Consider the following 12,903-nt stretch of genomic DNA (forward strand, 5'->3'; position numbering starts at 1 on the left):
AAACCTTATTTTCAGTAAACTCTTGAAGGCATTAAGTCTTAAAAACCTCTGAAGCCTGTTACAGTAGACGGATCGTGCGATCAATGTAGCGAGGAACAGCCATGAGGTAATTTAGTTAAAGGCGCAAGAGAAATTACACATTAATTTATTTTCGACTCCAAACCATCAGTGATATTTCTGTCCAGCTTAACTGACAGATATAATATGCGCTCACTTTTATTTCTACTTTCCTCATTAATTGAATTCGTTTGGTATGAAAACAGCAGACGTCTAATCACAGTAATTATTGAGCCAAATTTCCATTTATACACTATAATAATACCCGCAGATAACGTGTGGGTAGTCCCTTGTCATATCTTTTGTTAAACGATTATCTGTTAACAGGGGAGTTCTTTCTCTGCGCTTAAAGACAGAAGAGAAAATAACTATGTCATGGTCGATCACGCCCGCTCCCAAACTGAATTACCTAGAACTCTTAAAACAGACTAAAAAACATAAAAATGCATATGCATTCTGCAGCAGAATTTATGTTTACCGTACCTAAAAAAAATAAGCAATGATAGAAAGAAAGAAAGAAAGAAAGAAAGAAAGAAAGAAAGATTTATTGCTTTTCTGGTTTTCTTTATATGCATATGTCACGCCTTAACTGTTTGACTAGAAAAAAAAAATCTAAATCCTTAAAAATAAATGAGTATAAAACTTTCACTCTGTATGTCAAAACGTTCCTTTAATGTGCAGGCTATAGCAGTGGCCGGTATTGCATTTATAATATTGTATTGAGAAGTCTAACTAAAACTAACATGTAGTGTCAATAAAAGTACTTGAAATATTTTGAATACTTCGGACTGAGTACATTTAAATAGAAACTGAATTTGCTTGTAAATCTAGGCTGTATGTTTTTTTTCCGTATTCTTTCTTTACACACCCCCCAACAAACCAATCCACCCCCTTGGGTAGACACTTTTTCTAATGGCTCGGATGTTCGGACTTATCCTGGAGCGAACTCAGAGCAGAACTAACCCAACACTGGAAGTGCAGGCCAGTACATCACGGGACACACTCACATTCGGCCACTCAGTTTGGATTTATTAGTCTGTCCATCACCATAAGTTGTGCCATGTCCTCGGGAGAGAAATAAATCGATCTCCGAGCAATGAAGAGCAACCGGGACTGCACTCACACGAAGTAGTTTTTCAGGGTGATGCTTTAGGGAAACCACCAAGATTACACGAATAATCATTACTTATTTATATCTGTGCAGGTTCCTTACAATAAATAACTTGAATATATACAGTATAGGAACAGATTTTGGAAATACCAAAGGGTAACGATATTAAAAGGACTTTTGCTGCATACAATAATGCAGGCTAAATCCAGATAGTCTTTTAATATTTTAATGTCCTGCTATATAGCCCACAAAAAATCTCAGTTTATTTCTACATATTAAAAAGTTTTTCAAAGCAAAAAGAACCAACTTAATATGCAAATAACTCTTCCCAGAATGAAATGGTGTTTTGCCAATCAAAATGGAAGAATCATACAATCCAGTGAAGAACCCTAAAATGCCATTAAACAGCCGTTATTTTTGAATGTGTAGAGCAATCGGAACTGCACTCTTACAACTCAAGGTGCCAGAGTAGTTTTTCAGAGCGATGTCAGATGGGAAGCCATTTTTGGCTCTTAAAAGATGATGATTCCAGAAAGAAACATTTATTTATTTACATAAGAGGCTCCATAAATAACCACGAATATAAAGTAACACAGTTGTAAAATACCAGTGGATTCCTAATTTTAAAAGGACTCCCGCTGAATACAATCAGACGTCCTATAAGTTCAGGTTTTCACGAACTGTCAGTATCGTAGACTACTGTATATTAAAAATTTCAGTGTACACATATTTAGTTACACATCTTTCAACTATGTGTAAGTTCGGGTTTCATTCATTGTTCTGTTAGATGCTTATCTTTTTTACAACTTGAGTTAGCAGGCAAAGGTGATAACTTGGAAAAAATATCAGCAAGCTTATTGGCATTGCCCACAGCCAATAATCTGCTTTGATGAAAACTTTGTTGTACTAAAGTCATTCTTTTTTTTCTGAAGATGTTTTTCAAGTTACATAGTTTGTTATTTATATATTTTAAAATATGCGTGTTTTAAATAAATAGAATACATCGTATTTGAAGGGACAACACTTTGCTGCAGGGAAAGGCTCCGGCACTCTGAAATTCCGTAAATAAAACAGCAACCAGAAAAACGCGTGGATTGCTATTATAATGTTTACGGTTTATATTCTCAGTGAAACAAGTCATATGTTGAGCATGTTAGTAATGATCAGAGAGGATAGACGTTATTCAGTTTAATTACTCAGTAAACCAAACACATAACACGAGTCACTGAAGTGACCCATGGAGTAAAATATAATTTTAACAGTTCAAGCGATGGAGACTTGGTACTGGACCAAGCTTTTTTTTAAGCAATTTCCATCCCACTTCTTTTCAAATAATGATTAATAAGACCTTTAATGTTCGCGAAGCAAACAACATATGGCCCAATTTTAGGACAGCGTAAATTAGCCGACTCGAGTCAAACCTAACTATAAGGCACTGAACAGAATGAAGAATGAGGTGAGGCCCTAAAAATCTCCTGTACACTTCATACATAATGGAGCACTCTTAAAAATCAAGGTGCCACAGTCGTTCTTCAGATGGAAACTTTTTTGGATCCCGTGCCATCAACATGAAGATTACAGAAAGAACCTTAACTTGTTTAGATCTAAAACAGGCGCACCTTACAGAAAAGAACTATAAAAATAGTAACATCTTTGTGAAATACCAGTAAGTCGTGAATTTCAAAGGACTCTCCCTGCATACAATAACACGAGCCAAGTCCAGATATTCTTAATCTGTTAGTGTCTTCCTAGATAGCCCACCACGCGTTGAAAAAAGGATAGTTCTTTTTGGGAACCAAAAATGGCCCCCCTATGGCATCGCTCTGATGTACCACTTTGTTTAAGAGTGCTAGGTTCAGGAAGTTTTTTAAAACACAACGGACCAACGTCCCAGAATGAAACGGTGCTTTGTCAAGGAAGGAATGGTTCAGCGGAGAATCACACATCCCAATAAAGAAACATAAAGTGCCATTAAAGGACTAATATCTTAAGTATCTTTATTTCATATAGCGCTGTTAGCAGGTGTCTGTGGCAGACACCGAGCCTAGAAGTTCTTCTGGTAAAAAATTACATTTTAAGTTATTTAAATCCCGTTAACATTGACTGTGTTTCATGTTGAAAGTGCTGATATGTATTACTACATGTTTTCAACCAAAACGTCTTGACTGCGAGTGTCGTGCAGCGTGTAATGGCTGCATGGACAGCACAGCTCCATTCTGGCCCTTTCAGCCATCAGACTGGCATCAACTCCGATTTTTAAAGAAAAGTTCAAAATGCTGATAGCGGCGTGGTTTTAAGCGGATTGTCACTATGCCTACCGATGAGATCATTTTAGCTTTGCTGTCATTCTTAAAAATAAAGGTGCCAAAGGGGTTCTTCAGAGTGATGTCGCGGGGGGAACACTTTTTGGTTCCCACAAGAACATTCTTCGTGAAGCTTCCGCAGGAAACGTTATTTATTTAGCTCCTTAACAGATTCCATAAATACCATGAATAGATCATGACAGACTTGTGCAATACCCATGGTTTCCTTACTTAAATTGTCCCTCACTTTATACAATCGGTTGTCTCAATGTGTTCGTATCGTGTGGGGTATCCTTCATACATTAAAGATTTCCATTTTATTGGAAAGCCCTTTAAAGCCCTAAAAGCCAATTTCATCTGCAACGAACCTTTCAGAGAATGAAATGGTGCTGCAAGCAGGAGTTGTACAAGAACTCACAAATCCCAGTAAAGTGCTATTACTGAACTAGAACAAGTGGTTTATGAGTTATATGTTAAGTTAAACGTGGTTGAAATCATTGGCTGACTCATGCAAAGGAACATCCTACACGATGGAGTTCACTTGAGATCGGCGCTATAAAATATATTTGTAGTAGTTCTGATAAAGGCTATGGCATGCTAAAAGGACCAACAATACAGATTACAAAGTTAATATCAGTCACCATCATTATTATCATAAATAACATCATTATACAGCAGATAAATAGCCAGTCGCCAGAGTTTCAATCACGAGCGACAAGGGGACACTGATGTATTGAGTAAAATCAGCGCCATCTCCGAAGTGCCCTTATAGTGTAAATACACTTTAATTACATACTCAATATCCTGCAGGGCGAAGCTGTTTCTTTAATTCTGAGGACTAGTGATCCGTGCGTTTTTAAAAATCCCACTCATTTTTTTCGCACCACTCCCCAGTCTGCTACCCTTTCTCCCTCCCAAAAGCTTCCATCCAATCGCATTTCTCACTAGCGGCTCGGCCAATCTGAAAGCACATCCTCGGGATAAAACCATCGACCCGAAAGAGGAATTCCTGATTCGAAACTTTGTAAAACGGCAGGTGACTCTATAAGAGGCCTTGTCCACTCCAGTTGGACCCTTTTCAGGTCACACACCAATCGTTGCACGCGCTGTGTGGATTTATTTCGAGAGCTGCCGAGTGCTCCCTTTTGAGGGTCGTCTTCACAAGCAGCCTTTTTGAGACGCGACAAAGCGATCAGGTAAATATTTTCTGACTTGACGTGACGGATGTGTGTTTTGTACGGCGTCTCAGTGTGGACTATGTGAAGAAGCCCTTTTGTGCAGGCTACCTGTGTGTGATGACGGTATTGTGGGCTCTCGGTTGGTTTCTAATGTCAGAGGTAGTCATGAATTGCTAGCTCTCCTGTATCACATACCAAATGGTGCTTGATGCTCTAATAAATGTAACGAGGCCGATGGGCTCTCTCGAATTTCCAGAGATGGCAGTCCTCATGATGACGGGTAGGCCGTCCCTTCTGTGTTCTGGGTTAGTTCTATTACTTTGCTCAGATCTTTTCAGTGCTGCATGCGGAGCGGTCCAGATCTGCATGTGAAAGCTCTTCAAACCGTTAAGCAGCAGAGGAAAGCTCGTTTGACTCTATTAGGGCTATCTTTCCGGTAGTAGTATTATGTTTCCTCGTATACAATAACAAGTGCTTCATTTACATAATTTTGCTGATTGATTTATCCCAAAATTAACACTTAATAATCTGTCCTTTTTGCAGCATTTTATACTCTGTGCACACGGAAGTATTTTTAACGTTTCGACCGACACCGATTCCTTGGATCTATTGAGCTACTAAAGTTATAGGCGTAGTTTGAACCTGAGCACACACCTAGCACCCCAGGGTGAAGGCTGACCGGACAATGTCACACAGCAATGGACGAGGTAAACATTTTTAAATAATTGTATTTTCCGCGGATTGCATTGATGCACTGAATATGACTGATGAAATTGTTCAAAACAGAAGAATCTGTGTCCATTTTTGTACACAGCATATTAGTTTAAAGGTGATTTACGCATTTAGCTGAAAAGTAGGAAATTTTTCTTAGTTTGCTTACTCTTATATTTGGTTCATTTTCTACAATTTATTTGTATTAGGGGAACTGGGTAAATTGTGACACAGTAGGCCTATTAAATAACAATACATTAAAATCAACTCGAAATCACGAAAAGCGGCCGGCAAATCATATTATAGATAGAAAACAAACCTTTACTTTCTTTAAGGTCACATTCAAGACACTGTCCTTGTGCTGTTTAATACTGGGGAAAAGCAGCCAGGCAGCGAGGTCCTTATAAAAGGATTAATACTATGTGCCTGCATAAATGGGTTTAATCGCGTTCTTAAAGTGTCATGTAGATCGAATGTTAAATGACTTGAGGTGACGATTGTGAACACACACACAAACACACACACACACACATCAAGTATACCCGCACCGCACACGTAAACGCAAAATTCGCGCCCCTCGGGCACAGTTCCAGCGAAGCGCCGTGTCGACCTCTCTCGTTCGAAGTGTCACACGACTCCATTCACATGCCGGAGTACATTTTTCTCATCGACTAGGGGTCAGCAAGGCGGAAAAATCGATATCCCACACTGAACATTTAATATAATAAAGGATGGCCTAGTCGAGACACATTTGTCTTAAGAAAAAAACACAAAGGCAAGTTTATGTCTGTGTTGTTACGCACTGCAAGCTTAAAATCTTAATAACGAGGAGGAGTGGATTACGAAAAGATTTACCTTTAAAATAAAGTTAAATCATTGAAATGCTCTGAGACAGAATTTTAATACGAAACGAACGCGTGATCTGCGGTAAATTGGGAAGAAAATGATTGCTTTCTTGTAAGAGCGGAAAAGTTGAGTGGAAAGACGATTATTCATAATTGCTTTGTATACAAGAATACATGCTTTGCATACAAACCTATTTGATCAGGGGAACGGACGGTGCAGCCTGTATGATCCTCTTAGGCAACATGACATCACATATGTTTTCTAAAAAAATGAAATAATTTTGCTGTTATTCCTTAATATTAGGCTGTTTCAGCAGTACATGGAAGTCTGCATTCACCTGTTATTTAAATGATACAAAGCACTTTCAGGTTTTGGAGATTTTTAGGACACCCATTTATGTAGATAAGCAGCCATTTTCTTTTTGTGCAATTCTAAGAAAAAAAATCAAAAACTGTAAATGGAACTTCATTGTAAAGTATATCAAAACATAATAGGATGACCGGAGCTTAAGCCAGAAGCAGCCCTGGACTGACTAACGTGCGCGAGTTCAGCGCAGTGGGGCCCCGTCACGCACGCACCGCATTCCCTCACAGCGGGGCAATTTACAGACGCCAATTAACCAAATTGGGCCCGTGCGTGCCGTGGGAGGAAACCTAACTCAAGAAATTACTATATAGATATAGCATTTTTTTTCCCATAAACCCGTTCTCTAAGACTTGTGTTTGCATTATCAAAGCTCTGAACCTAGCACGCTTAAAAAACTGGTACTTCAGAGCGATGCCATAGGGGGACCATTTTTGGTTCCCAAACAGAACCGTCCACATTAAGGTTCCAGAAAGAATCTTTATTTAGATTTGTAACAGGCTCCATAAATATACATACATTGATGGTAACAGATTTGTGAAAAACCAATGGGTTCCTGATTTTAAATGACTCTTTCTATAACCTGTCAGTAGTCTGCTAGGTAGCCCACATTAAAGATTTCTGTTTTTTCCTTTTCAAAGCCCAACAGAACCAATTTCAAAGACCTCTTCACAGAATGAAATGGTTCTTTGTCAAGAAATGGAACCACACAACCCAGTAAAATGCCATTGAAAAACCGTACAGTCAGTTAATTAAGAGCGCTATACAAAATAACTGAACTGATTTGAATTAAAAAAACTCTATAGTCAGCGTAAATTACTCATACATTATTATTATTATTATTATTATCATTATTATTATTATTATCAACAGCAATACTAACACCACTGGTAATAATTATAAAGTACTTTAATTAAATCTATTGTTATTGAAAGCACATACCCATCAAGAACATTTTTAGATAACTCCGTGCAATTGTTTAGTATACTAATTGCCAACAAAACAGCAGACTATTTACTGGAATATATCCAAAATTAAATTACTTTTAATTCTTTAATTTCCGTGAAGTCTTTTCATCCACATGAAAAGCGTTCTCCATTTGCTATCATATATAAAAATAAGTATTAATTTTCTAACGAAATAAACGGCAATTTGCACAGAATCGTTTTTTCGGTGAATAATACGCAAAATAGAAATGAGAATTGCTTTGAGGCGTAACAATCCGTGAACACTTCTTTCATTTAATAACAATGATGGTTATTATTAGCTGAAAGACATTTTATAGAACGAGATTCGGCTTCGTGTCTATTACACCCGTCAAATATAGAAAAATAATAGTTTATTTCATTGAATGAATTTTAATTAGAATAGAAATTAGTGTCATAATCGTAAATCTTTAGCACCTCAATAGCATATCTATCATACGGCACCATTTTGTCAAACGATATCGTCGATGATTGTCTAATAAAACTGTCCAAGTGACTGCGTATTTGGATGTCCGCAGAATTTCGTGGGAAGCGGAGGCCTGAATTGCTGTGGTTTTCGGAATCTAAAGACAATCAGGCGCTAATTTGAGTGGAATCATGCATTTGTCAAAGAAGATTGTTTTGTTTAACCTTTTACTCTTCTGACAAAGGCAGTTTCCTCTGAGGTCCCTCTGGACGTTAATTAAAAGTTCATTTAGCTAAATTGTGAATGGTCTGCAAAGATAACGATCTGTTCACTTTGTCAGTTTAATTACCCCCTTGATGGATCTGCGGTCCTCTTTCATTTCGGGCTGGTATTTTAGAAGAAGAAGCCCCCTAAAGCGGTTTCACTCGGATCTGTTGTGTTTAACTTGTTTTCAGGAGCCATCAAATTCACACTGACATCTTACACACGCTTACTTTAGGATTAGGCTGTTTACATTGATGCACCCACAAGAGAACATGGTGGGACCAATTCCTTCTCGAAATCTCAATTTTCATATAGAAAAAGTATTTATTTATTCGCGGTCGAACTTATCTGCTAACACAATCTAAGCTGTCAAATAAAGAAAGCCACCGCCAACAATAATTCTAGTACACCACAAACAACAGACATCTATCTATCTATCTATCTATCTATCTATCTATCTATCTATCTATCTATCTATCTATCTATCTATCTATCTATCTATCTAAAATTAATAATTATATACTATCTATCTATCTATCTATCTATCTATCTATCTATCTATCTATCTATCTATCAAATTAATAATTATACTCTCCCTCATCTATCTATCTATCTATCTATCTATCTATCTATCTATCTATCTATCTATCTCTTCACAACCTTAATGAACCTTTCTATTATGTGAATTTTCTTTTATTCAAAAGTTCTTAAAATTGTGCCAATAGGATACCGTCTCAAGCGGTGCTTTAGCAATGTTTATTTAAAAAATAGAAAACAATTACAAACAAGAATAAAGCACATTAAAGCACACAATAAAAATCGGCAAAGACATAACAGATAAGCACTGTCAGAAAGTGGGTTGATGTTCGGAGGACGAACGGACGGCCTTAAACTGAACAGGCAGAGAACTGAGAGCAGTATTCCCGAATCAGTGACGATCCAGTGAAATCGGTAAGACGAGTTATTAAAAGAACTTGAATACTTCACCTGTAGTTCTCGTTCATTTACTATTGCATTTATTTACGGAATCTGCTGTTGTTGTTACGATTCAACTGTTACCGAATATCCGTTCAACTCTATTTCAGTCCACAGTCGTCAGTACACACCATTTAAGATGAAGACATTAAGTCCGGAATAAAACGTTTAATTAGCTACGACAAGCATGCTGAATTTTATTGATCAACATAAGACACACATTTAAATTGACAATAAATGGATGTATGTTTTTTTTTGGTTTTTTTTTTGACTGACGATGATACATCTTTCATTTGCACTGAAAACACTAGGCATTTTGATTTAAATTAAAAATATGGTAAATCAAATTAGATCTATTTTATTTAAACGAACAAGGATATTTAGTGCAGATTTATGGTGTCAACATGCTAAAGCCGTGGTATGTGTACTATTGAGCAAGGCTGAAACTCTAAGATGAAATTTTTCATTTTAAATATATTTATTCTATTTTATATGTATTAATACGTGACCTCCGTATACTGTTTTAATTAAGGGATGCAACTGGGCGTCAAGACAGAACAGGAAGATGTCTGTTAATTAAGATTATAGCAGCATCCCATGCTGGGACGGTTCCTTGTGCCCATAATGCGACCCTAGCCAAGAACAGACTAACACACAGATTTATGTAAATTAACAAAAATGTAGAAAGATTAACAAATCGACTTCATGCTGATTAGAATATCGGTTGTAAGGTGGATATTTCAAGTTACACTTCAACCAGTTGGTTCGGGTGTAACTAATGATTCATTTATTATGTTTTTAGAACAAACACAGATTCCCGTTTTAATGACCTAATAATTTTTAACATTAAATAATAACTAAATTAATATAATACGTATCTAGAAAATGGTAATTGACTTAGGAAAGAAACTCTTTGATCTTTCATAGGGTTAATTAAGAAAAGGTTTGTAATTGAAACATGGAAAAGGCGGGTTGAAAAACGGATAGAAAATTAATTTAATTTTTTTTTTTGTCAAGGAGTATATACTAAATTAATGCTTACAGCTCCGGGATTTGAAGATGTGTAAGATGTGAAACTACAAATCTTCTTATTGAAACTAGAGATATTCTCACTGAACAGCTTCATTTTCACTCGTCAAAAGCTGACACGGTAACGATTTATTGCGTGTAAAGCCATTAAACGTGAACTATTAACGGCATTCCCCACCACCGCGAAGAAATGGAAATCATGTTGTGTTTCCGACTCTCTTATTTCCATTTTAATAAAACACGTTAAAGTGGTGTCGCGGAGCTGGATAGGTTTTTTGTTCAATTTGAATCCCAAGACGAAAACAAACTGTTTTCTTTAAAAGTGTTCCTAACAGCTGATCAGAATGGACGTTTAGAGCAGATGATCAATTACTTGATTCAGCTCTATGTATACATTTATCAGGTGTGTGTTTTTAATTTTGATCAATAACTGTTCATCTTCGGTTCTCTCTTTCTTCCGGAATGCGATGCAACATTAAACTAAATAAAACGTACAAAAACAATTACCCTTCCACAAGGAAAACCCTAAAGAGTCGAACAATAACGAGGGGCTGAAATAAAAGGTTTCCGCTTTCAAACTGAGGCTCTTCAAAGAACTCAGCGAGACTGCAATTAAAAGAACAGCGGCCGTCTCTCGATGCGCCGCGCGGCCCTTTGTGTGTGTGGGCGCTGGGCCGCTCGTATGGCCCAGTCCAGGTGCACACAGTAATGGGATCCCCCTCCAGATCTGTATCGTCCCCCTTGTCCTCACGCCGATCCCCCTTGGCTCTGCTGTTTTCATTTCCCCTTGACCGGCCAAGCCTGCCCTCGCATTCAGATACACATGAGCACCGCTGCAAATGACTATAGCGCGCTTCCTAAGTCGCCGTTTGATGTGGAAATGAGCAAAGGCGGTTAAATTAAAAACGAAGGGAATTTAGTAAGGTTAGTGGTGCGCAGAAGGGGAGGAGTGCTAGGAGAGAAAGAAAATGATGAAAAAGAGAGAGAGAGAGAGAGATAAAGAGAGAAAGCACAGGACCACTAACTCTTCCGACAATATGACAAACAATAGGTATAAAATTGTGGTTTTGTAAAGTTCATTGTAAAGCAAGCCGACCTTTCATATACACATAAACAAAAACTTCTTATATCCTGTGTGCACCGTCCTTTGTTTTTTGTTTTGTAAAGGAAAAGTGTCTTGTCGGGCGGCTGAAACCGATTATCACACTACTGGAGTTGTGATGCGACACTAACAAAATGATTTCACGGTAGTAAGCGATGATAACAACCCCTAAATTTTTAAACACACATGGTAACAGCGTCTTCTTCGGATTCCGACACCTTGGAATATAACAAGCTATAAAAAAAAGCGAAGACATACGAACGATAAACCTGCAAAACACGAGGAACTAACGTGTAAAGGTACAGTTAGAATTCTCTTGCCTTTAAGGAGTCTATCAGTGGAGTGACATGTTGCACCGAGTGATGCCAGGAGAAGCCCTCGTTCCATATCCGAATCGTGGAAAACATCACACGTCAAGGTTAAGGTTGTCAATCCATTAAAATACGCTGAGAATATAAGATGGGAGCCGTCTGAGGTGATGACTACAGTGGGACAGAGCGCTTCGCTCCTCAGGGGGCTCACTCAGTTCTTCAGTTAGAAAGGGGCAAGTCAAGCACTGGATACTGATGTAACCCTCTCCAGTGCCAGTTTTAAACTTTTAGCAATGCTCTGGACTGTAATAAGCAAATAAATAAATAACGAGAGAAAAAAAAAAACACCCTATAGCCTCAAGTGTTTCCTCTTAGTGATGCCATAGGGGAGACGTTTTTGGTTACCAGAAGAACCAGCCAAATAACACTTCCAGAAGATTCCATAAATAACCATGAATCGATTATAATAGATTTCTAAAATATCAGTCGATTCATGATTTTTTTTTTTTAAATAAATCTTGCTGCTTACAATCACACAGGATAAATTCACGTTTTCCTAATCTCTTAGCCTACTATCCATTAAAGTGTTCTGTTTGGTGCACATATCAGGAACCTTTTCAAAGCCCACCAAAATAATTTCATATATGCAATGAACCCCTCCCAAAATAAAGTGTTTCTACAAGAAACCACAGAACTCAGCAAACGGCCATTAAAGAACAATCTTTTTTAAGAGTGTAGAGGAATCTTTCTGTGCACTCTTAAGATTAAAGATGTCCAAGTGGTTGTTCAGAGTGGTACCATGGGGGAACCAAAAGAACCATCCATAGGAAGATTTCCAGAAAGAACCCTTTTTGTAATTTTGATCAGTAGGTTCCATTAATGACCATGACGAGATGATAACAGATTTCAGGCTTCTGGATTTTAAAGGACTCTTGCTGCATAGAATCACACAGGCTAAGTTCAGGATTTCTTGACCTGACAGTATCCTGCTAGGTAGCCTACATAAAAGAATTCTGTTTTTTTCCTTTTAAAAACCCATAGAAATAATAATATATGCAAAGAGCTCCTCACAGAATGAAATGTTTTTTGTCAAGCAATGGAACCACACCATCCACTAAAGTGCCATTATGGAACTGTACAGTCACTATACAACAATAAGATAACTTGATTTGAATATTAAAAAAAAACTGTAGTAAGTACAATTTTCTTGCAAATTATTATTATTTTTATTATGATGATGATTATTATTATTATTATTATC

At 37.4% G+C, this 12,903-nt stretch overlaps 1 protein-coding gene across 1 annotated transcript in view; it reads left to right on the forward strand.

The window, feature by feature from the left end:
* The first annotated feature begins 4,513 nt into the window (after positions 1-4,513).
* Positions 4,514-12,903, forward strand: part of pax8 (paired box 8) — a 39,793-nt gene continuing 31,403 nt past the window's right edge. Inside the window, exons 1-2 of the mRNA XM_039768303.1 lie at positions 4,514-4,667; positions 5,193-5,356. Of these exons, the coding sequence (XP_039624237.1) occupies positions 5,335-5,356 (22 nt within the window). The 5' untranslated portion in view covers positions 4,514-4,667; positions 5,193-5,334. The remainder of the gene's footprint in view (positions 4,668-5,192; positions 5,357-12,903) is intronic.

The sequence above is a fragment of the Polypterus senegalus genome, chromosome 11 (genome assembly GCF_016835505.1).
Source record: "Polypterus senegalus isolate Bchr_013 chromosome 11, ASM1683550v1, whole genome shotgun sequence".
NCBI lineage: Eukaryota > Metazoa > Chordata > Cladistia > Polypteriformes > Polypteridae > Polypterus > Polypterus senegalus.